Raw genomic sequence first — 26,752 nt, 5'->3', positions numbered from 1 at the left:
ATGGGTCCGCCACTACCAGGGAGCCGTCATCGGAGGAGGAATCTGAAGATGGTGTGGTCGATCCTGTCTCCCCGATGGCACTCCCCTCGCCCTCCGTCCCACTGGTCCCCTCAGCTCTGCTGGAGTCAGCCTCCTGGGTCCCGTGGGCTACAGCTTCCCCATTCGCCAGTGCCCCTTCTTCTTCGCCAGATAATGCTGATGCCCACAAAGACAGACGAGGAGAGGGAGGGAAGAAAGGTGGGAGAGAGAGACAGGGTGCAATGGGTCAATGCCAGCACAACAGTCACACAGTGGAACAACATCATCATCTGCTGACATGCCATGCCACGCCATGCCCTCACCTATACATGCTACAACAGTGGGACACCATGGGGCTAACAACAGCTATGCTGATCTGTACTGCTGATGGCAGTACAATTGTACACATGTACTTGATGTGACTCAGACTAGTCACACATGCCCAGTACTTGCCAACTCCACATGGCCATTTAAGGAAACAAAACCTGTACACCTGTATCAACTGAATCCTGCATGGGTAGTTAGCATGCCCACTAAGCCAGTGACAACTACAACACTGACATCTTGCCCCACTCTGCCTGACTACACATACAGTACAAAGCAGCAGAATGAGGATTCACTCATCTCCCCTGGCACAGTGTTGGGAAAACACAGATGACAATGCTCTGACACCTCAGGTGAACTGATGACGTTGGCAGGAGCTGCCTACCAAAACTTGGTTGTGGGTGACTACACACATTACACATTGGAAGTACTTGCTCTCATAAGTCACTAACAGAATGGAATGGGCACACATCTGTGATACAAATCCTGGCAGGGTGACTGAGACCCATAGGGGACAGGCATCTACCTAGTACCTATGCTACAGCTTCCCACTAGTCGACAACCCAAAAACACCTAAGCAACACATGAACGAGGTGAGAGTGTGTACTTACCCCCTTGTGGCTGCTGTGCTTCCCTCATGTGCCCATCCACCTCGGGGTAGGCCACCACAAAAATACAGGCCATTAGGGGGTCAGGGTCTGAAGGGTACCCGTTCCACTTTGGGAGGACATCCCCAGATGGGCCTCTGTGGTCTTATGGGCCCAGCATCTCAGGTCCTCCCTCCTCTTTCTGCAGTGGGTTCTCTGCCGGGCATGGACCCCCAGGATCCGCACTTGCTTGGCGATGGCCCGCCAAATCCTCTTCTTCTGATGGACACTGACCTGCATGGGTGACACAGACAGAAGGAGAAAGTCATGTAGAGTGGGTCACAGGGACAGCAGTGGACAGCACACATCTCATGGCAACATACACATGTCTACACGCCACTGACAGTCAGACTCCTCAGCCATCTCCATGCATCCACTCAATCTGCCACGTCCTGATGCCTTAAATCCACATACACATCGTTATCAGAGAGGATGGTGACAATACACTCATCTGCTGCTCTGGTGCCCATACAACTATCCATACAGGGGTAGGACCCCGTCCACAAGCTTCTCTAGTTCCTCCTGGGAGAAAGCTGGGGCCCTGTCACCTGCAGGTCATGGCATCTAGGCTACCACAGTCAGAACACAGCAGCACACGCAGTGGTGGTCTTGTGAGCAAGAGTGTTTGGAGTCAAGTGAGCATTGCCACATCAAATGGTGGTCATGTCCAACGCGGACATCACTGTCACCGCCGGCAGCGATCACCAATAGCTCTAGTCTCCCATAGACAACCATGTTATCCAATGATGAGTTGCATGGCCATTGCAACCCCCTACTGCCATAAAGTCTAACGCCGGTGGAATTAGGTCACTTCCATCTGTCGTATGCATGCAGGACAGCTGCCATTCAAGCGTATGTTGTGGATAGGGGCTGAATGTTAGCTGCGTCATGGGTGAAAATTGTTACTTATACACAGCTTTGCTGTGTCCACACAGTCAATGCAGCTTTTTCTGTCTTCTCACCCTCCTATTCACAGATACAGTGCAATGTTGGGGATGAGACATGCTCCTGTGTACCGGCCCCTTAGTCGAACTTGCCACCCTGGAAGAACGACACGTCATTCAGAAGTATCACCTGAACCGTCATACCATCATGAGTTGGTGACCCAGTTGGAGACTGATCTGTTGCCTGCCACCCATCATCCCAATGCCATCCCTCACACAGTACAGGTGTTGTCAGTCCTCCACTTTCTTGCCACAGGGTCGTTCCAGATGACAGTGGGCTTGGCAGCAGGAATGTCTCCGCCGATGTTCAGTAATGTTTTGAGGGATGTACTGTTTGCCCTGTTAAGACATCTATCCTGCTACATCAGGTTCCCCCCAATGTGCTGATTTAGCCACTGTTAAAAGTGGCTTCTATGATTTTGCACATGTCCCTCATGTGATAGGGGCCATAGATGGCACGCACATTGCCTTGGTGCGACCCAGGAGGAATGAACAAGTGTTCAGGAACCGTAAAATAATTCTATTCCATAAATGTGCAGGTGGTGTGTCTCGCTGACCAAATTATTCACAAGTGAGTGCCAAGTTCCCAGGTTATGTACATGACTCCTACATTCTGCGGAACAGCAACATCCCACACATCATAGCACCACTACAGAGGGACCAGGCATGGCTCATCCAAAATGTATCCAAATGTATGTGTGCCCCTGTACACTCAACTCTCTTCACAGCCTGGCCTATCTCCCTCCCGGTCTTGAAATGGTTACTGCCTCTGTGCACACAGGTGACTCTGGCAATCCCAACCTTCCCTGGCTACTGACACTTGTGAGACATCTGACTACAGATGCTGAACACCATTTCAATGAGGCCCACAGTAGGACAAGACATGTGATAGAGAGAACCTCCGGACTACTGAAGGCCAGATTCCGGTGCCTACGCATTTCCGGAGCTGCCCTACTCTACAATCCACAGAAAGTGTGCCAGATCGTGGTTGGCTGCTGCATGCTACACAATCTGGCCCTGATATGTCACACCCTACTGCTGGATGCTGAGGAGGTGGCAGCTGGACCAGTGGCTGATGAAGGGGACAGGGGGAGTCAAGAAGATGATGAGGATTCAGCTGACACCGGAGCAGGGATGATACGACAATACTTCCACTGAGCTTCAGGTATGTGTCAGGGGTATGCAATGTGACCTGTACTCCTGGCTGACTTGTGACATTGATCGTCCTGGAGTCTGTTAGCACTGGTGTAACTGGGTTCAGCCCTGCCTCTGGGTGGGGTGGGGGGGATCACATTTCACCATCATTGGGGTTGTTACTGTACACATTTCACTTCAATCATCTCCCTGCTGTTGTGTTGCTTCACATGTGACATGTTTGTGCTTTACTATTGTTCCCTGTACTGCCACTTCAACTACAATATGTGTGCTACACATTGTGGTGTCAACAGTATTGCTGCCCCTCCTAAGAGTACACATTGGGAGGCAGTGCAACATTACTGTATTGACTGTTGAACATGCCTTGAGTTTAGCTTTGTCTGCTGTAATGGACGGACCATTGGGGATGGTTGTTTGTTTGTGTAATGTGGTTCTCTCTTGGACATATGGCCAGAGCTGACACTTGCCAAATCACCCTTAGGACTTTCTTATTGTGGTTCATGTGTGTTGCGTGGACATTTTTACTCACTCCTATAGTAAATGTTGTTCCTGTCTTGTTCTACTTGGAGGGCATTTGTGTGGTGCACTCTGGTTCCTACATCACCTGTTACCTCCCTTGACATATGTGTCCAGCCCCTGGCTGCTCCACTATCACCCATGCTGCATATTGGCCCCCCTTCTGTCACTTACACATACTTTGGCAGGCCAATGGGTTGACAGTTACACATGTAATGGCACAGTACATTTTACTTCTTGCAATAAGGCATGTAGACACTAGCTGTGCTCTATAGTGTTTGTTTGTGACAAATACTTGCAAGAGGGATTTAGGGGGTCATGGTGGGTGGACTCATCAGAGCAGTCTGGCCAGCTGTGTTTAGTTCGGATCCAGTATAGGAGGCCACGGGAGAACGAAGAAATGACAGTGGACAGTCAACAGGGTGTCTCTGTGGAACACAAGGGAGAATGTTCAGGAGAGGGTCACTTCCTCGCGGTGGTGTTGGTCTTGGCATCAGTTCCTGCAGGATGTCTGGTTGGACGTCCTCGCTTGCATGGGGCTCCCTCAGCTACAGAGAGAGGGGTGCTGGTGGTCTGCGGGTCCTCAGGCATGGCCTCCATTCCACTAGCTGCCACTGTAGTGGAGGGCTCTATTGGGATGTGGCTAGTGGAAGGGGTTTGCTGGTGGGTAGAGGACTAGCGCAGGATGCTGGTCAGTTCCTTCAGCACCCCACAATGGTGGACATGGTGGCATTGAGGGCCTGCCACTGCTGCATGGCCTCCTGATGGTGTTCTCCGTGCTGCCCTCTTATTCTCCTGCACGGTGATGAGTATCTGGCCCATCGTGTCCTGAGTTTGGTGGTATGCACCCAGGACTTGGGAGAGGGCCCCCTGGGCAGTCTGTTGTTGTGCCTGCCCTATCCCTTGGACCACAGGTCCCCTCCCATTACCCTTTGTCCCCCGTGCCTCGTGCCCCAGGCACAGTGTGCCCACACCTTCATTGTCGTGAGTGTGTGCCCTGGACTCTGGCCCCTGTACTGTGGTGCAAACTTCTGATTGACCCGTCCCTGGGGCACTGATTTGGGGAGGTAAGCCTGGCTGAGGTGTGGCTACCACATGGAAGGGGGAGTCCGGTGTGTCCAGGGTGGGGCTGCTGGGTAGGGACTGACCAGTCGTCCCTGATGGGCCAGGCAAGTTGTCACTGTCTGGACATCATCTGGGGCCTTCATCCTGGGGAGGGCTGTCTGACCCTGGAATCCGCTGGCGTGTGGATGGAAATGAAGTGAGTTTAATTTTGTAGATGTCTTTGTTGTCCACATCAAAGTGGATGGTATAGCTTGACTTGCTTCCCAGTGATGGCAATGACAGCTGCAGTGATGCAGATATTTTTTGGGGATGCTGAATGTGCCATTGTTTCCATGTGCCATTGAGGGTGGAGGGTAGTGGATGACATTGCTGTCATTGCCATGTGTTTGAACACAGTCAAGGCTGCCAGTTGGTGTGGCATGTGGATTGGTTGTCCATGCAGGTGTTCCACTGTGAAGTGTGACTGTCTTCCTCTGTTGCATTGTGGGAGTTGTGGTGCTTGGCATTGTGCTTGGTATCCGTGCATTTGGGGGTGACTGTTTGGGATGGTGGCTGTGGGGTGGCGTGGCATGCAGGGGAGGGGTGTGGGGTGCTTGGGGGTGCAGAGGTGTGGGATGGGGTTGATTGGGGACTGATGGGTGGTGGGGACGCATGGTAGGGAGGAGTGGCTGATGGCTGGAGGGTGTTGTTGACTTACCAGAGTCGATCCCTCCGATGATTCCAGTCAGACCCTCTGGGTGCATGATGTCCATGACCTTCTCCTTCCAGGATGTCAGCTCAAGGGGTGGACGTGGGGGCCCACAGCCAGTCTTGTTCAGGGCGATCTGCTGCCTGGACACCATGGAACGCACCTTCCCCCTTAGGTCATTCCACCTCTTCCTGATGTCCTCCCTTGTGCGTGGATGTGTGCCCACTGATTTGATCCTGTCAATTATCCTCTGCCATAACTATATTTTCCTTGCCGTCAATGTTTGCTGGACCTGGGCTCCGAAAAGTTGTGGCTCTACCTTGACGATTTCATCTACCATGATCCTCAACTCATTGTCAGTGAAACATGGGTGCTTTTTAGGTGCCATTTTGGTGGGTTGGGGGTGTTTGGCTGTGGATGCAGGTGGGTTGTGGTGTTGGTATGTGTGTGTGATGTGTGCCTAGTGCAAAACGTGCAGTTGTGTGGTGTGTGCTGAGTGTTCAGTGCGAATTAGTCTGTGGTGCATGGGTTCTGTGTAACTGGGACATCGCTATGTGTGCTGTTTGTAAGGGTTGTAAGGGATTGAGAGTGTGTGAGGGGCTGGTTTATAGTGCCGTGAGCAGGTGTGTGTGGTTTGTGTATGTGTCTCAGGTGTGGGGTATTCAAACTGTCCAATGTGGTGTTGCCTTTTATTGGTGGTACCTTTTTTGAACCGCGGTGTTGCGCACCACCAATTGTGTTCCGCCTTACAGGTCCGCTGGGCAGGGATCTGACACGTGATAGGGCGGACGGAATGGTGTCGGCCTGGCAGGGCTGGTGGTCTGAAAGTCATTCTTTCGCCATCGGTCAGCCTGGTGGTGTGGCATTTATGGCTGATTTTGGGTGGTTTTTACTTTGTGACTCATAATACTGTGGTCACTGTACCGTCAGCACTGACAGTATAGTGAAGGTATTCTGCACGGCGGACTTTCCCGGATCCCGCCAAAGTCGTAATGAGGGCCTGTGTCTTCACAGCATGCCCCAATTCACTTAATTGCTAGTCTGTTCTCCAAACAGATAATCTGAAAAGAAAATTTAAATACAAAATCAAACCCAATTTTTTATTAAAATGTTACTCATGTCTAATCAATGTTAGAGGCAGTTGTATTGGTAATTATAATATTGTGGATGCACATATACTACCTCATCTGCGTTGAGTCCATTTTGTTTCCTTTTGTTCTGTTCCAATGTACATCAGGACTATGAATGAATGTATGAATGAATGAATGCATTTTATTTCAAATCATTGCAATTCCTCAAAACTGTATAATTACAATAATAAATAGTGGTATAAAAAGATTTTTAAAAACGTGTACAACAACCGTGATGTGGTACTTTCATACAAATTGTGTGTTTCGAATATGCGAGTATAAAAACATATGTGTGAATTAAAATTATGAAAAACACCATAAGATTTCATAAAAAACGGTTTCATTTCATTATAAACACATCAGAGTCGACAGTTTTAGAAGGAACAGCATCGATCAACTGAAAATGTGCATATGAGCAGTGTAAAGTGCAGGCTCCGCTAGCTTCAAGGCGGCTGAATCTTCCAAATAGAATTAATTTTGGGAAGTGGTGGTGATCGTCAGCCAGCGGCTTGGAGCAATGCAGATTAGCGAGATGAAGTGTTATGTCTCCTCATACAGGTAAACAAAATATCACATACTTCCTGCGGATTAATTACTAATAAAACTAGTACAAAAGACATAAGAAAATCTTTCATGTCAGTTAAACATTATGAAAAACACCACGATCAACATTTTTAGACAAGTCAAGGAACAATAATGATCATAGTGAACATGTGCAAATGAACGGGGTAAAGTGCTGTCTACGCACACCAGCACAGAATGGACAGCAGAGTCTTCCAAGTTCATTTTTAGGATCGAGCGCGCGCAAGCGATCTGGCCTCTGTTGCAATCTCTCTGTGGGCTTCTAACAACGCCCATCAGTTTGGTTGGTTCGTGGGCTTGCCTTTTAAAATTTGCTTGATTTCATTAGTGAAAGACAAGTATACGTCATGCCTTTTCCAGTGTAAACAGTGGTAAACTACTGAAAACATACGAGGCTCCGTGTTTTCCGAATGGCTTCTGCACTATTTCTTTTTATTTCCTATGCAGCGCGATGTCGCTTGGCAGTAGTCGAGCACTTTGCATGACATCGACCCTGCTACATGGATATTCTACTTTTGCTGGTTACACAGATAAATTTACTTTTGCCGGGCACATGGATAATTGCACTTTTGCCGAAACGTTTCACTGTGAGCAAACATCTGTTTCCTTTTCTGTGTCTCCTTCATGCTCATGGTGACTGTTGGCTCGCATGTGTGAAACTGTTTTACTTTTCATCATCGGTTTATGTGGCAAGAAAAGTCCGGTTAGGAGTTTACAACACTAATAGCTCCAACTCAAGCAAATGCGAGACCTTTTGCATTGCAAATGCCTGTAATCTTTGTTGGTATGCTTCCCAGTGGCTTCTTTCAGGGTGGTTTTTTACACCTGCATAAATTTGCCAAATCTGGACTATTCCGAGGGGGCCATGAGCTGTATTGCTTCTACACATGTAAATGTCTCCTAGACAGGAAAACTGGTCTTTATGATAATTTTTCCATCATGGCTGTAACGGGCTGGACAATAGCATATGAGATACAACAGAGACTCCTTTCTGTAATTACATAATCTGCATCCTATAATGTGAGATATCGTTTTCCAGTTACAATTTAATTATTTTATCTATAAAGGCACCAGGCTGGCCCAAAGGGTCTCTTTCAAGCACTTCTTTCCCAGGGCCTGGCTCATGTATGGCTGTATTTTGTGAATCTCATAGGATGCAATGAGAGTTGACTGACATTTTTTTCCTTGTGCCTAGCAATGTCGGCTTCCCATGACAACCCGTGGACTTGTGTGTTCATTGGACTCTTTAAAGCTGTGTAGCTTATTCTTTCTATTGTCCAGTTCTCAATTTCAGAGCTTAAAGTCTCCACCCCTTTGCTCAAATAGTTGCTCTGGTGGTATTCTTTACTACCAATATTGACTTTATCACCTACTTCATGGACTCTTCTGGGGCATTCAGAATCTGATAGTAATATTTCGCATGAGTGCCTACGCATTGATATTTCTGCTGCATGAGGCTAAACTCCAATTGTATCGGGCTGTTGCATGTATATCTTGGTATCCAAAAGATGTGCTTGCAGCCCTGACACTAGGCTTTCTCTAGTAAAGACTCACATAGCTCGAAAATGCATGTTTTATTTAAAATATTTGTATTGGCATTTCAACAGTTACATCTACAGAAGGAAGGTCTTTACAGAGGTGTGTGTAGCATAAATATTAGGAATGATGTAGCAGCAACAATGGGGAGATGGGGATTTTTGATGTTGCATGTGTGGTCACACCTAGGCACAGAGGATATTAATGAATGCCAAATGTAAACTGGAACAAAACTGGTTAAAACCACATAACATTTCTGACCAGCACTCAACATGTATGACAGGGGTAATGTCACAGCAACTGAATTAATGACTACTGTAAACGCATTTTTCATCCTTTACGGGAATCAAATGCACAACCAGGTCGACAAACCTTTTGACCCAGTAAGATGTGTGGTGAACCATAAACAATTTTCTTCAACACCACCCCAATAATTTAAACACCATGACCAATGTGGCCACGAAAGCAAAACTCCAATTAGGACTATAATTCAAAGCTATATTACAAACACAAGCTCAAAGTCATGTAGACTATTCGCAAAACCAAGTGATAGAGATACATAATCACCAAAGGTTGCCTAAGGCGATTAAATAAGTTCAGGATTTCTAACATTAACAAAACTAAGCATTCAAGAAGAATGATACAGAAAGTTAACAGAAGTATCTGAGACACAGAAATAACGCAGTGCTCAGATTGCACAATCATATAATCAATTCAAATTCAGTCAAATCTATAATCATTGGGTGGGTGCAGCACAACCTTACAGCAATTAGGGATATACATTTGTGGTGAGTAACACATGCGGGCAAAATACAAAAAGGGACAAAAATAATTTGGAAAAATAAAATAACTCGAGTTACAGGACACTAACTACAAAAAAATAAATAAGCGTCAGCATAGTGGAAAGTCTAACATAAAGGACATTTTAAGGGGAAAGGACAATTGGCAGAGAGGATGATACCTCTCCAAGGGATACAGCATTCAAGAAATCTTTGTCAGCAAAGCATCAGGTCAGCAAAGCATCTGCAATCATCAGGAGACACCTGGGGAACTCAGAAATTTCTCAGGAAAGTTCAAACAGCAATGACATATACATCCACATGAAATGTTCCGACTGGCTTCCATGAATAAGTCCATATTATGAAAAGGGAGGCATCAGCCAATCTCAATATTAGAAAACTTCAGGTTGCAACAGTCTGATAATTTCCCAGGTCTGTCATGAGAACATCTCCTCTTTCCGTGTGACTCCAATGGGTTTGAAACAAAAGTATGCCATGTTCCTGCAATATTAACTTTTCAAGGCCAAATAAGCTCATCTTCCACTGTTAGACAATAGAAGTTTTACAAGTAGGAGTTTGCTTTTCATGGGAAAAAATCTGAAGTTAGACTTCGCGTTATAAAAAATGTAAAACAAATCCGCACATTTAAATGACCGCAACACAAGCTCTGTAGGTCTTAATTACGATAACACAAGGAAATATAAATGTATTGAAAAAAAACCTAGTTTATAAAACTCACATAATATGAAACCATTATAAATTCATCACCAAATATTTCATCAGTATAAGTCATACGTTTCAGTATAAATTGTAAAAACGTTGTTATTACATTACATTAAATATAACAGAGAAGTGCATTTTTCTCATTTGCATGTATCTTTAAACTCTTAAAACACTCATTAATCATTAGAAATATAAATCGTTTCAAGGTGCACACTTAGGGCCTCATAATGAGTTTGGCGGTCCTAGGACAGCCAAACTTACGGTGGCAGTCAGACCGCCACAGTCCCAGTGGTCAAATTGCCAGATTATGATTGTGGCAGTCGGATCTCCGGGAGACAGCTGCTCCGCCAGGATCAGGGATCCCGATGGGTTTGCAGTGGTCAAAGTCGTGGTGGTCAGGCACAGAGGTGACTTTCCTTTCCACCAGGCTTTTTATGGCGGGGTCCCCACCATGAAAAGGCTGCCGGAAAGGCAGAGTTGGGGGCACAAGGGGGGCCCCTGTACTGCCCACGTCATGTCATTGACAGTGCAGGGGCACCCCTGTCAGCACCCTCAGAATGCGCACTGTCTTCTATGGCAGACTGTGCGTACTCCAAGGGTGCTATGTGCAGCCGCATTAGGGAGCCGAGGCCAATGCCTCTCTGCCTTAATCTAGACTGTAAATTACATTTTCAAGCATGTGATTAAATTAGAAAGGCACCAATGTCGAGTTTGAAATACAAGCAAATGGCACATTTAGAACTTGTGTCAGTGCAGCTTTCTACGTTAGGTTTTTTTTCTCTTCTATGTTTGTGACTGAAACTTGTCACAGTCCGCTGACTTTAATATCATGAGGAACAGAGCTAAAAATGTACGTTCTATCACTATGTACACATGGGGGTATGCGCATGGGGGTCCCACAGGTAGCAGGTTCACAACCATCTGTGGCTTGCATTTTTGTCATGGAAACGCCTGTTGCACGTAGCCTACTGTAGACAGAACTTTTGCTTTGATAACCCTCTTGATTGCTGCAGTCGTTGGGCTGCATAATTTTCCATGCAATTTACACAGGGCATATATGGTTGCTTGTGCCTTTGTCTTCATCCTGTTCTGCTATATGGTCACTTTGCCTGTGTCACTAATCCAAGCTCCAAGATAGTTATAACGTTTTGTTGATGTTATAGTCTGGAAGCCCAGCCTCAACTTGTGGCATGTCCTTCTTCAGTGGTTCTCAATCTGTGCACCGCAGCAACCCGGTGCACCATCACTATCCAGGGGTGCTGGAAACAGATGTGCACCTAGCACACAGTTTGGGAACAACTGCATGACTAACGGTGCAGAACTTGCAAGCCTGATGCACACAACCAATCAGGTGAAGGTGTGTTATATTCTTGGGGGAGACACTATGGTGCATTTCGATTGGCAACTCAAACACACGTAGTGGGCTTGATTGTCATGAGTTATTGTGAGCTATTCATAGGTTGCGGGGACTTGGAGCTTGTATCGTAGTTTGAAATAGGCTGAAAAATATTACCCACTTTTTTATTAGCAGTGAGGCCCCAGAGAGGCTCTGTTGATGGTAGTAGCTGGAAGATCCTGGTGACCCATGTGAACTGGATTGCTGCTGGCAGGTAGATTTCCCCAATGTGGGCTCACCTAAACTCGAACAGGTCTGAACCATTTTACTTGTGTATTAACTCATGTTGTTTCCCAATATCCGTTCCTGACGGTTATGCCGTACACTGGTCTGGAAAGTCACTTGTGTGCCGTGCTGCCAGCTGGAGCAGCGGGGAGTCAAATGTTTTCGACTCTTTTCTTTAAGAAAAGCCAATCACCTCTACATTTGTATTGTATCTAAGCTGAGTCTTGTATATGTTATCTTGTAATCCTTGAAATTGAGTGAAAATCATATTTGTCAATTTATTACGGGGGTGCTCTTATAATTAACCACATCTAATCTATTTCTTCATTGATTTGATAACATTGTATGTACATTTAAAGATGTTGCTTAATAAGCAATTTATTCTTTTCATAGTCCAACTTTAAAAGTTTTGAGAAAGAATACACTCCACTTGTAACGTAATAAGAAATATTTCCTTGCAATTTAGCAATGGTTTTTATTGTTCTTCATAAATTGCAATCAACATTTATAACTTTATTGCTTAGGTAGCTAACAGATACTTTAGGTTATTGAGTATATTCACTATTTATATTTCCATTACAAGTAACCAGTATAATTTTCTTGAAATGCAAAAGGATAGTTTATTATAGCGATATCTGAGCCCTGTGTCATGTAACTTGATATTAATTCGCCTGACAGCTATTTCAGGACACTGAAAACAACTGACTGAAGCCAACTCGTGAAAGGTGCCAATGAGAATTATTTCTTGCTTCCTCTGCCCATCTCCTGCTCTACTTGGTTCCCAGGAGTAAGCCCCTAGCTTACAAGCAATTTTTTAAAACAAAAAAATGTTTAAAAAAATTCCATATGCAGACCCCAGTGCTGAAGAGTATTGTTTATAGCTTAACCAATTTAAGTTTTTATTAAGCAACTGTTATATTTTATTTCATTATATCCATGATTATAATACCTCCATCCGAATTATTTTCAGGGAAAAAAATGGAAATACTCCAGAGGCTGGGCTTACATCCCCCCACCCGCCAAAAAATAGTAACATAATGGTGAGCAGTGGCCAATAGGTTAGGTGAGCCACTAGTCGAAAAAGTTTGGGAACCAAGTCCTTCTTGCATAGTGTCCAGATACCATCACTTTTGTTTTGTTTGGGTTGGCAACCAAGTGGTTACGTTCACGTGTATAAGGCATCTAACCTCTTCTGAATGCCTATTCTTGTTTGGTCAAAAGGTAGCTAATCACCCGGGTACTGCAATAAGTATACTTTCTTTTGGCCTATCTTTGAGATGGCTAGATTAGCACTTTGCAGCTCCTTGCCCAGATCCGCTGTGTATAAATTGAAGAGTGTCAGGGAAAGGACCCAACCTTGTTTGTCACCCCGATCTGTGTTGAATTTTGAGGATACCATGTCCCCTGTTAGGTTTACTTTCACCCAGGTTCCACTGTAGAGGGAAATTATGGTGTTCAGGAGATTATCTGGAATTTTCCAGTTTCTGATCTTTCTGCATAGATTATTGCGTACTATCCCATCAAACACAGCAGTATAATCTATGAAGCAGGCAAACACCGGCAAGATGTTCTTAACATTAGCTTGCTGTGCGATGTAAGATAAGGCGACAATGTCAATATTTAAACTGCCCTTACAGAGTCCAGTTTGGTAGAAGGGGAGTACGTCTTCTTCTTCAGTCCATGCTATGAATCCTGTTAATAGTGTGTTCGCATAAGTCTTCCCCTAAATGTCCAGGAGGGCAATTAATCTATTGTTTTTTGGGTCAGTGTTGTCGCCTATCTTGAATATTGGGTGTAGTAATGATCCTCCTCACGCGGCTGGTACATCTGCTTGCAGTCTGCCTGCTGTGTATAATGCAAAGAGGACCCAAGCCCAGAATGCCACAGCCTCCCTAAACATTCCTCCTGGAAGTCCGTTTCTTATCTTTTTTATTATTTGTAATACTGACTACTTATTTATTGTTGTGGTTACTTCAACAGTGGGATGTACGCTTTCCTCACCGGCTCTTGCTGGAGGTGGGCCAGGCCTTATCCTGACTGATGGTTTTCTGGGTTTCTCTCTGTACATTTTCTCTACATGGGTTTCCCACACTTCTGTGGCCACTAAATAGTGCCTATCGGTTTTAACATTTTCCAGCATGGTAATATATTCCTAAAAATTGCTGCTGTTTGTTATTTTTCCTTGGCTCATAGATTTTAGTCCATTCGACTTCATAGTGCTTTTGTTTTAGCTGCCAAATGAGGGTTTTATATTTCATGGTTGACCCCTGTTAATTTTCTCCTTGAATTAGTGGCTCCTACTCTTTCATGGGCTCGCTTGTCCTGCTTTAGCTTATGAGTGAAGTCCCTTAACTTTCCATTGTATCCCAATTTATCCATTGTTTGTTAGGGTCTGTTTACTTTCTTCCTGTTTCCTGCCCCCACTTAGGAGGATCGTATGTCTCTGATCCTGGTGGCCCAGTTGTTGATTATGGCTGGTGTGCTCCTATCAGCCAGCCTGCCTTCCCCCCTGTTCTTCCAAACCTCTAATTTGGCTGCATGGCAAGTGTTCCATTTGATCCTTCTCAACAGCATGTGATCTTCGACTCCTTTTGTGTAGTTAATTGTGACTGTCTGGTGGTACAATTTGCCATATTTTGACCAGGGCGGTAGCGCCGCGGTCACACCGCCGGGACCGGCGGTTTCCTGCCATCGTTGTCCCGGCAGTTATAATCCGCTAGGGCAGCGCTGCTTGCAGCGCTGCTCTGGGCATTATGACTCCCCTTCCCGCCAGCCTGTCCATGGCGGTAGAGACCACCATGGACAGGCTGGCAGGAAGGGGAGTCGTGGGGCCCCTGCACTGCCCATGCAGTTGGCATGGGCAGTGCAGGGGCCCCAATGCATAGCCCCACCCTGCTTTTCACTGTCTGCACAGCAGACAGTGAAAAGCGCAACGGGTGCAGTCTGTCGCACGGCTGCAACACCGCCGGCTCCATCAGGAGCTGGATACAATGTTACGGCCGACATCCCCACTGGCCCGGCGGGCGTAAACTCTGTTTCCGTCTGCCGGCCCAGCAGGGATGTTGTAATGCGGCTGGTGGGTTTGCGGCCGCTTGGCGGTTCAACTTTGGCAGGCGGCCTCTGCCGCCGTCCAAGGTTGTAATGAGGGCCAAAGTGTGTTAGACCGGTCTTTTATTGCTAGTTGTAAGATTGCAGAAAGTTGTTAAATCTCCTTCCAGCTAGGGTACACCTCCCTTTATTTATAATATCAACGCCAAGGTTGTGTAACTTAAAATTCCAATGTCCAAAGTTGGATATTCGCACAGTAACTGTTGAAGGTGAGCTATCACCATTTTTCTTATTTCTAGTTTCTTTGGACTATATGTGTTGAGGTATACACTTATTAGTAGCAGTGCCACATTGCCACCTTTACCGCAGTATCCTTCAGCTATGGCCGCCTGCAACATATCCGATACCAATTTAATTTCTTTAATGGCTAATTTTGTTGAGTGATTTATGTAAATTGATGATCCTCCTGATGGTCTTCCAAAACGGTGTAGTTTACTGGCTGGTTTGGGCAAGTCAGAAAATCCCTCCAAGTGAGTGGGAGTTACTGCCCAAGTTTCTTGAATATAACACAACTCTAATCTTCTCAATACCTTTTTTCTGTCCCCCTCAAAGTTTCAGGTGCAGCTTCAACCACTCCATGTTTGAGCTGTTTAACGTCTCTATTGTTGTATTCCAAGAAATGTAAGCCAACTAAGTATGTGTTTTCTCTGTGTTCTACGGCTCATTGGTGTTGCAATATTCTCTGGTGAACAGCTTGTTTTGTACTACCTTTATATTCTTTTATTGCATGGACACATCAGTATGTATATTGCATGATCGCTCCTGCAGCTGTAAACATCCTTTTATGGTCTTTGTGTTTGTGAGAAAGGCTAAACTAGTTTCTTTACATTTATAGCAAGCTTAAATGCCTAAAATGTAATACATTTGTAGAACAAAGGCTCAGTCTTCAACCAGCTATTAAAGTGTCTAATTATGTTACTCTTTACTAATTGGTCCCTCATCGACTGTGGCCTTCGAAATGCGAGTGCTGGTTTCTTCCCCATTCCTTCCATATTATGGGATCTTTTTGTGGTCTGGAATAATAATTTTAAGCTATGTCTTCCCCCTTTATGCTGTTGACCAAGTGTTGTAACAAATCTATGGAATATTTCAGATTCATCTTTCTTAGCCTCATCCCTCATGGAGATTACAATATCCTATTTTATTTTCAGCTCTTTCTCCCACTCTATAAAGTGTATTTTTTCTATAACCCCAATCTCTGAATCTTTGCATGACATTCAGCTGTGCTACTCTATATGCCTTGTCTGTGCTACAGTTCATTTTTGTCCGGAATAGTTCTCCATAGGGACTACTCTGATGCAATGGAACTACGTGGAAACTGTGTACATGTAGAATGCTATTGCCAGATTTGTGTTTTCTTTACATAGAAGTACATTGCTTCTTATTCTCTATCACAATATGTACATCTAGAAACTTCACAACTTTCTCTATTATATACCTGGTAAGTTGTAAATCATTGATGTTAATCATGCACATAAGCACTTCAGCAGTTTCTCTGGGATCTTTCCATATTACAAAAAGGTCATCAATGTACCTTAGCCAACATATGATGTAAGCTGTCTAAATTTCCATACCAGCACCTTGGATCACCTGCTCCTCCTACCAGCATGTATGCAAATAAGCATAGCTTTGGGCCAAGCAGGTGCTCATGGCAGTTCCATGCTTCTGACTGAACCATTCATTGTTGAACAAGTAAATACTTTCACCCAAGCAATATTTCACCAAAGCTTCTGAATGTGGTGGTAACATTTTAATCAATCACGACTCGCTGCGCTCTGAAGGGGCGGGGTGGGTGTGGCACACGGGTAAGAGGTGGAGACAGGGGGGACATTTAATAAAAAAAAAATTTAATCTTACCTGCTCCACTGCCGCAACGCTCCCTTTTGCTTCATTGCTACAGGGAAGCACAGGCTCCCAGCCTGTCCTGCGGCGAATCCTGACGCTGCTCAGCACAGAATTAGGATTGACTAGCCCTGCCCAGCCTGTGCCTGCTCTCTCCAGCCCGGCAACACAGTGCCAGGCTGGAGATAGCACAGTGTGCATGTGTGTTTGGCTGGCCCGAGACGGCCGGCCAAACATATATGCACACTGAGGGGGGTGCAAAGTGTACTCCCCTCATCCCCGTCGTCCCACATAGCCCCAACCTTTCACAACGAAATGATAATAGACATAGTTTATTATCCTTTTGGTGTGAAAGGTTTGCAGCTTCTGCTGCTGGTGGGGGGCGACGCTCTTCCACCATAGTGGAGGAGCCTCCGATGATTTTAATGGTTATGATCTCAAAACATAATTGGTCACTCTTATGCTATCTTCATGGTGTATAATGGTATGAATACATGACATATCCAATATTATCAAGAGAATACCCTCCTGCCATGCCATGCCAAATATATAGATTTTAAAAAACCCTCTGTTTCACATATGGAAGATGACAGGCAATATGCATGTGACTTAAGCAACAATCTATGTATTTTGACATATTCCCGAAGAAGTTGCAATCTGCCACTATTTTGGGTCCAACCAGGGGTTTTGTGCATTTGAATGTACTTTAGTGATCAAGTATAATAGCAGAGGACTCTTGGGTGTTCTGTTTTAAGAAACCTGTATTCTTGATTTCTTAAATTTCATATTCCCTCCACCTAGATTGGTTTTAGGACTCATGCCCTAAGGTAACTATAACTCATGCCCTCACCATGCTGCTAATTACCCCCACATAATACATCACTCATGACATCTTTGATAACATCATTGTTAATATAATTGTAACATTTGCAGTAAAATTATTTAGCAAAAAACTGTGCATGGCTGGGGTGTGAGTTATACTTACTTTAGGGCACGGGTTATAGTTACTTGAGATAACTCTAATTATAATTGATGAATTTCTATGGTTTGGTACGTTTGAAAGTGTGTGTGTGTATATATATATATATATATATATATATATATACATATACATATATACATATATATATATGAGATTGTTTTTGCTTTTTCTTATTACTTAAATTCTTTAATTTGTTTTATCAACACCGATACGTACCTTTTTGAGGGTCCGACCTGAAAAAAAAGAAGGAAAAATGACGCAGGACCAGACGTACAAAGAAAAGAGAAACCTCCTACCAAGAGAACGTTTTGAACATGTGCATGTATTGCCTCAAACCTATACACCTTGCCTTATCATCTGAGAAATCAATAAAGCAAATACAAACCCATGTAGTTTCTAACATTCAAGAGAAGCAGATCTCTTAGAGATGATCTGTGTCGTAATGACATAACAAGCAAGAGCAATATTAAGAATAATACAGGAAGAGGATTTTTCTGTTGTATGAAAAGCAAAGCTTATAAAGCAAGTAGCAATTGTAAGAAACTGAGAATTCCAGGGAGAAGTGAAGATTTTGTCATTAAAGGAAGTTTTGATTGTGGTACGACATATTGTGTATACTGTTTAGTACGCCCTTGTGACAAACTATATGTTGGGAGTACAATTCATAGTGCCAAAAAAAGAGTTTTGGATCATAGACGAGCGATCAAGAATTATGACAACAACTACCCAGTGGCTAGACACTTCTTTAATTATCACTCTGGCAATAAAACTTGCTAAGGTTTGTGGTTATTGACCAGGTTAAAATAAACAAGCAGGGTGGCAATAGAGAGCGATTACTGAGAATCATGGAATCAAGATATATAATTGATTTTGAGACATTGGACCCTGTGGGGTTGAACTCTAGTGAAGAGCTGAGCATTAATTTGGGTTAATTGGTGATTGTATGTTGTTTTGTAAGTCAGGGTGTTGTCTTAGGTTAGTACTTTTATGTAATGGGGGTTTGGACCTAACTATGCTCAAGAATGTTGCTAAGGACGACTTACCGGGATTGCAATAGGATGTAATGATGAGGTGAGGGTCTTTGATAACTACACTGGTTGTTTTTACCATAGTATAGAATCTGCCCACTTGGGCAATACTGGGTTTAACTCAATTATTGGCTAATACAAGTACAGCAAATTATGTGATTATTTATTTCGTATTTTTGCATTGCGTATTCTATACTTTAAATCATAAATCAAGAAGATAAATGTATTGAATTTTCTAGGTATGCCTTTAATGATTTAAAACTGTGGTATAACTTACTTAATGTGAATTTAAGTTGACCCGTCACTACCGAGACACATTATATAAATTATTATTGATTTATGTTAAGTTTGACATTTTAAGAAGGCCGCGGTCTTTAGAATCTAAAAGATGTATGAGCTGAGGTTGTGTCCGTTTTCTATGTCACTGATTTGTGTTATTTGAATGCGTTGTTATGGCAACACTCTATCCGTGACAAAGGCTTTTGCCGAAACGTATTGGAGTTTTTGCTGTTTGCTTAATTAAAGCTGGATTTCTATATTTCGGAGGTGTCCTGGTTCTCCTTGTATCGGAAGAAAGTGTTTGCCACATGTAACTTTGGGCGTCTCGGAGCCCGACCAGGACCGCTGTGTTGTAGCGTCCGCAATCCGACAGAGGCAGGGCCAGCTTTAGCAATTGCAAGCTGGGCCCGCACCCAGGATGCTGACCTCCAGAAGAGTTTTGGAGCTCCCTGTGGTAGTCTTCTTACAACTTAGGTCCAAAGAAAAGTGTGCTTGAACACTTTTTCTGAAGGTTCCTTGTGCCCTTGTCAACTTTTTGTGTGTTTTTCTTCTCATGTTTTGAGGCATGTTTTATTGATTTCATCCACAAATCACGAAACACAGGTTACATGCCCAATATACTGAATGGTACATTGCACAGATAATTAAGCTCTAGGATCAATAGTCTATTAGAGAGGAGTAGCCTAGCACAAGGAGAGTGCGGGGAGAAGGAGGGTCATACTATCTCCTGGAGCATAGTACTGCAGTAACAAACTGATGGCATTTGGCTAAAAGGGACAACAATGGAGGGGAAGGGCATTGTCTGCTAGGAAGGGGGGAGATGGATAAATTGCAGTTAATTGGAGAGGTGAAGAGTCCTGGCGCAGGCTAGTCTAACTTGTGGTAACAGCTCTAATAAGCAGGGGTGGAATTTGCCATGGGAGCCAGTGAGACAGGGGGTGCTTGTGGAGGAGAAGGGAACTTCTGTTTTTGGAAGTCATAGGGAGCAGGAGGAGAGGGCCTCCTGGTCAATGCCAAGTAACGGCTACAGCAGCTGTCCAAGAGTGAGGCTATAGAACGATGGCAGAGGCCTCTGGCATCCTCTCTGTGTAGTGCTGTTGCTTCTGCCCTGTGCACCACTGGAATCTTCCAGGCTGCATTGCGAGGGGTGGTTGCACTCTTCCAGCGCATTTTCACAGCACGCTTCACCAAGGTGAGGGCAAGGACTAGGAGTCTAGGAGTCTAGGAGTGGATGACCCGATAGTTGAGGATATTCTCCAGAGGACATCATGCCAATAGTGGCTGAAATCTGGGCAATCCATAAAGCATGCCAGAGATCCTCTGCTGCTGGATCCTGATATCAGGCACACGTGTCTGGGGCTGTTGGAAAGATGCAATGGTTTTGAGGTGGTGAGAGGTATGCCCTGTGTAGTGTATAAAATTGAATTAATTGGTGTTGGTTGTTGTGAGAGATCTGTGTGTACTCTAGCGCCTTTATCCACGCCGTGTTATGTAGGGACTTACCGAAATCGGACTCCTATGTGTTGTGAAGAGCCAAGTTACCATTCTCCTCCCATCCCCTAGTGTATGTAGGCTGTCAACTAGGGCATAAGAAGATGTTGTGGAGTTATCAAAGTGCCATCGTTCTTGCAAAAGCTTACGAAGAAGACCATATTTCAGGCATTGTCCCTAGTGAAGTTCATATTGTTCCACCAGTTCTTCAAAGAAGAGGAGTTGGCCATTGGAAAAGAGATGCCAGAGAGTTGATAGACTGGCTTGGAGCCAAGCCTGGAGATCACGCCCATAAAGACCCCTGGTTCCACTAGACAGGCCTATTAGGGTCAAAGAGGGAGCACTTGGGGGTGATCCGCAAGTGAGCCATCATCCCCACTGGGGACACTGAAGCCCCACCCACAATAGTTGCTGGTCTCTTTGAAAAGGTTGACCCCTCACATTCTAGGGGGCACCACAGTGCTAGAATCTGCCAGGTCATGGCCCCCCAGCAAGCAGGTCAACCATTAAAGTTGGTCCGCTAAAAATTACAGTTCAGAATTAGTGGTTCCAATGCCAGCAGATTACGGTGGGAGTTCTAGCTTTGTAAGAGCCACTGTGCGCCTACTACAATGCCAGATGAAACCCCCAACAGTTGCTGTAAATCTGAGAACAATTGCGGCAAGGAATCATCGGGAGAGTGATAAAGTAGTATAACAGGTGGGGGAGCAATATCATCTTCTCAAGAGCATTGCGCCCTTTTAAAGAGAGCAGAAGGGTTTTCCAGAAAGTGACCAGGGTCCTAAGGGAGTACACTGACTTGTTCAGATTATCGTCCAAGAGCTCTGGGTCGGTATTGACAACATTGATTGATGCTGAGGTAACAGAAGGACTAGTCCGTCCATTGCAGATAAATTCCACCCAAAACGACTGGTATGCAGGGCGTTAAAAGAGCCAGAAGATAGATACACACTTTTTAACAATCTCACTCTGTTGTGTTTTTCTTTTCATGGTGCTTCTTGATCTTGCCCACCTCACCCTCCTCCTACTTCTCCTGAATGCTCAATACACAGACATTAAAAAAGAATGAGAGCCAAAAGGCACCAGATTTGGTTTCCCCCAGGCCGCTCTCTGGGTAAATGCCAGCTCTGGATGGAGGGAAAGGGACTCCAACGTGATTTTCGCCCCACGAGCTAGGACCAGTGGGCAAAAGAGTTGTGAGAGCGAAGGGGGTAAGGTGTGAAACCTGAGCAGGGTTGCTCCTTTCAGGGCTGTGGCAATAAAGCCCAGTGAACTGCAGGAAATGGACAGCACTGCTTTCTAGATATAGAAGTGGCAAACACCACCGGTGTTAATATGGATGAGAGAAAGAGGGAGAATCCTGAGGTAATGTCAATTATAGACCCGGTAACAAGGATGTTGGGAACTGCACTTTGAATGTAGAGGCAGTGATCGTATGAGAAACACACCTGTTAATATGAGGAATTATGAGGTGTATTAACTTATATGCATTGCTTTTAATTACTTTACACATATATTTTTCTGTTTCTATGTTATAGTAGAAGAATGTGCAGTTTTGATGGATGGAGCACACTTGTTGGATAAAAAGGAGATGTGTGATTCGGTGGAAATAGCTCATGTTGAAATTCGTTGTGCGGGTCAAGGTGCCTCGTGAGGACGCTGCATTTGGGGAGGGTAGAATCTACAGGGTGGGAATGCTTTAGGTAAGGGGGTTCAGGAGAGATGGTTGCAGAAGATAGATGAAAGTTGGTTGCTTCAGTCATTTTCTCTATTCTCTTTCACTTAACTTATGTGTGCTTTTGTTAGACTGATGCAACTTTCTCTTCAATTTGTGGAGGCTGCAAGTGTTGAACGTTCATGACACTTGGGGACATAAGTGTGTTGGACATGTAGTTGTTTCTCCTTCTAATGGGTTACTCGATTAAATACAGGGCCCCGAAGTATGTGCTGGGCTACTGGCGTACAGAGACTAAACTGGTAACCTGTAACTCTGGCTGATCAATTTGTGTTATTGTTTCGCATGACTGAACTAGAAATCACAGCAGAGACCACTGGTTTCTTGTGAATCCCAGAATTCAGTTTTCTTTCCTTTTGAGAGTCCCTATGGACCAAAGTTCCCTGCTCCATTCCATTTGCCCCCATTCTTCTGGAGAGCGTTCTGTGATTTAGGGGGCAACATGCCAACACTCTAGAGCTGGAAAATTGTAGATTTTTTTAAAAAGGAGAATATATTTTCCCCACTGACATATTGAAGCAGAGGCAATTTGCCCGAAACGGGTCTACTGGTATGTATGGTGACAGGCAATCAGCATTTCATTTTTGGCAATTTAATAACATAGTGCAAACAAAAACAGAGTTATAAACTCTGTTTTTGTTTGCTAACTTGAACTGTCAAAAATAAAATGTTGAAGCCTGTCACATGCTCCAATATCCCCCGTTGGCATTAATAGGGAGGTGGCCCCACTGGAGACGTGATGCCGGAATGCCTCTCTCTCTCACTCCAGGACGTTATGTACACTCTCTCGTCCTGGACTTTTCACCTTCAGTCATTGTTGTTAGGGTGAGGAGGTGTAAGCAGTTTAACGGACGCATGGCAAGACTGCAAAACCAGAATACATTAGGTGATGAAATGAAGATTCGTGACTGGAATCATTGCCCTAATGACGCGGAAGGTGGTGGTCACCCTGCTGAAAACTATTGGGGTTCATGACGTGTCACCTCCAGGTACCCCTTTGGGATTCAAGGAGCTCTCTTCTGTCGCCACACTGAAACCCCTCGTGGGTCCTGGAAAGCCCATCTACAGAAGTTCTCAGTATTGCAAATTAATGCTACTAAACTCGGTCTCGTCTCTGCCTAGAGTGCACTGGGCTCTCCCTGCGGAGTAGGTAATTGCTGGGGTGTGATTGCAAGACAGGGCTTTCTTTTCCTCAAACTGAGCACTCAGGTGCGCAGCGAGGACCACCCTCACCCTCTCCGGTGCTGTCTTGCACACTGCGACCCGCACGCTTCGTGGGCGGAGGCCTGCCCTAGCCTAAATCTCCGCCCCGGGTACTCCCAGGCCGTCGGCAAGGGGCGGCGCTTCCTTGGCTGGGAGGTGCGGGCTGGGCTGCTTTACTCCACGCAAGGAGCCGGTTGGGGAGCGCGCAGAGGCGCCTGTACAGGGGAGGGAGGGTTGGGGCAAGGGTGGTCTCGACGCCGACACCCATCGCTGGACGTACGTCCCGGTCTGCTGCGGGACCAGCTGCAGACAACCTAGACCGGGCCTGGGAAGGGGAGCCACCGCCCCCAGGAGCAACTTCTGACACAACAACATAGACCCACCCTGCTGCACACATCGCAAAAGTTCGCGCCTGGAAGCCGGGCGCAGAAGTGCAGGGGTGTATCCTGAGCAATATTACATGAAGACAGAAGGTAGTAAAGCAGCCCTTCTCCCTAGGAGACACGGCCCGTCTCGATTTTGCCAAACCTCCACCACTACAGTCTGACAGATGCCTACACCGAAACTGTGTCCTGCGGAACGCTACAACAGTGCTGGGAGAAGTTTTTAATCCAGAAGCAGCCACCCCGTACCTGGAGAAGTTGGGTCATACAAAGCACCGCTCTGTGTTGGGATTTTTTTTCCACGGGGGAGCTGCTGCTGATGCACCAAAGCTGGCCTGCTACACTCCGGGCCACACCTGGAGGCCCCGGCCTCCCTTGCCAAAGCATCCCTCCTGGGTGCCTGGATCCAAAATGCCTGCCTGGGTGGTACTGCCCATTACCCTGCCGGCCTTCACCATCACGGGCATGTGGATAGTGTAAGTGAGCCTCCTTGTACCAATCCGTACATGTTCTCTGAAAATGTGTGCATGTTTATTTGTAGGCGGTAACTGTTTCCCTATTCTAAAGATGGCTGTTCGTGTACCAGCCTAGTGGAGAATTCGGTATGTTGTTGTACCTTTGTTTATTCATTGGCTTTGCGTTCGGACAGGTCGGCCCAGTACATCCCACACATTCAGAAATTAAGGCAACAACACGTTTCACATCTGCAATTCCACTACTAAAGAATAAATGCTTAAAGCCCCCCCAAGTTTTTCCCATAGTAAAATGTAAACACACTGTTCCATACGTTTCCAAAACGTAATCAAGTTAATTGTGATGTCTTTTTAGCGGATCGGCACAGCCTGGCCCTCAGTAACTCACATACGAGGGCAAGCAGCGCAACCAATTTGACACTTCTCGGCTCGATGAAAGATATATCCTCCGATGGAATTCTACACGCGCCACGCTGGAGCACTTAACAGGAAACCCGAAAACGTACCCGGGCATACCTATATCTATCCCATTCTTCCGTAGCGCTTTGAATCGGTTCAGTGTTTGTATAAACGCCGAGCATCTGTTTATTTAGCAGCATGCGCTGCGAATGGATGGATTTAATTTACAGCATTTTAACTAGCCCCTAAAAAGTACAAACAGGCAGGTTATAAAATGTGCTCATGAGTTTGTGCTCGAGGAGAAACAAGGATAGTGAATGTGTCGAAGTTTTTCAGCGGTCCTTAAAATTTCACTCTGTTAAATCGCTCACAATTTTGTCAACTAAGGCAACCAAAACCCAAGGGGATTAAACACTTATGCCAGGGTCACGCAGTGTGATCACGTGAGGAACCCGGGATTAGAACCGTAGGGGCCATTTAACCACTACAGACCGTCGTCTATGAATGGACTTGTATGTCACTTAACTTGCTGGTCTACAAGCGTCCATCTCCAACATTTGAAGTAGATTCGTTTCGGGTGTTTTCCTGGGACAGAAAGATGCCTTTCGCTCGAGTCAGAGAGGAAGGTTTATATCTTCGTGGCCTGTATTGGTAAAGAGTAGCAGTAGATGGATAGTCGAGTATTTCACTCGCACGTCTCTCTCTATACGTTTGAGCTCTGACCCCGTTCCTCTTCCAGCTGCCAATCTAAAGTCATTAACCGAGAAGGTATTAGAATGCTTGAGCCGGATTTCGGTTCAGTCTGTGTTCGAACGCACGGATATTTGAGTTGCGGCTTCAGATGAAAACGTGTTGATTGTTCTCCGTGTTAAGCATATTGTGTTCTTATAGCCACCCACTGGCCCAAGGCGATAAAGATAACATTAGCCACTCTCGTTTTGTAGCCAGCAGCCTAAAGTTTTCTGCATTTTAAGGGCTACGCTCCTAAACGGGAACGTGAAACCACGAGTCCCAGCAGGATTGGGTATAGTGCTTTGAAAACTCCGGACTGGCTTAAAGTTCACATAAGAGTATACAGCAAATCTAAACACAACTCATTGGCACAGTCCATGGCTATTTTGGAAATCCGGAGTGAATCAGAATCTCCCAGGGTTTAGAAGCGCCCATCAGTGAGTACTACATGATGTTTCTGACATTTGACAAATTGACTATTTTCTGTGGTGCTCGTTTTGGAGACAAATCCATTATTGAGCCAGAGTTTGGGACTTTGAGCTATACAGCCGTACCCGTTAGCACGCACATATTCCATTTTTCGGGTGGCTTCCACAGTGAGACACAGTAGAAGCCTACAATGAATTTACAATCCACCTCGTGTGTCATACGTATAGTGTACAGCTGGGCTTGGACAACTCCCCTGCCAAAGTGATACTAGTGTGCGTAAAAACGGATTATTTTATAATGAGCATGCATGTCCTGGGCCTACGTTAGCCATCGGGCAATTACATGACAAAAGTAAAATTTCTTTCTCTCTTCTTTCTTCACCTCGCCCCTCTCTCTTTAGCACCCACTTTCCTGCCTCTCTTTACATTTTCTGCCTACCCCATCTCTCTCTGCCTTTCTTGATTCTACCTCATCTTTTTTTTCCTTCCATACAACTCTGTGTCCTGCCTTTTTTTGTACCTCTCTCACATTCTCAACACTGCTCATACCTCCACCTTTATGCCTTTTTACCACTCCCTCCAAACCTCGGCTCTCTGTCCACCCTCCCACTTCTCTCTGCACTTCACTTCTGTTTCTGTCTCAGATATACTTATTTTCTGACTTTCTCAACCATCTGTTCATCATTTTCATCATCCCCTATCACACGTGTCCCTCATTTCTATATCTGCTTTACATCTTTTCCTCTGCCTCACCTCTTTCTACTCCACCTCAACTACTACCTAACTTCTCAATTTACGTCACTTTTTTTTGTTACCTTGCCCGTTCCCTCTATCTTTCTACCTTTGCCCCCTCTGCCTTCCCTCGGTCACTACCTAACTCCTTTTGTGCTACCTTTTTTTTAACTTTCTCAGTCTCTTTACCTTTTTTCTTTCTCTTTATG

At 45.1% G+C, this 26,752-nt stretch overlaps 1 protein-coding gene across 3 annotated transcripts in view; it reads left to right on the top strand.

Moving 5' to 3' along the window:
* The first annotated feature begins 23,596 nt into the window (after positions 1-23,596).
* Positions 23,597-26,752, top strand: part of LOC138300679 (transmembrane protein 150A-like) — a 645,891-nt gene continuing 642,735 nt past the window's right edge. Inside the window, exon 1 of one of the 3 annotated variants that reach the window (XM_069240337.1) lies at positions 23,597-24,255. In XM_069240337.1, coding sequence (XP_069096438.1) covers positions 24,191-24,255 — 65 coding nt within the window. In that variant the 5' untranslated portion in view covers positions 23,597-24,190. The remainder of the gene's footprint in view (positions 24,256-26,752) is intronic. The other 2 variants (XM_069240338.1, XM_069240339.1) reach the window with 2 other exon arrangements.

Source organism: Pleurodeles waltl, chromosome 6 (genome assembly GCF_031143425.1).
Source record: "Pleurodeles waltl isolate 20211129_DDA chromosome 6, aPleWal1.hap1.20221129, whole genome shotgun sequence".
NCBI classification, from domain to species: Eukaryota; Metazoa; Chordata; class Amphibia; order Caudata; family Salamandridae; genus Pleurodeles; species Pleurodeles waltl.
The sequence above is the reverse complement of the archived record's forward strand: the minus strand, read 5'-3'. Positions and strand labels throughout refer to the sequence as shown.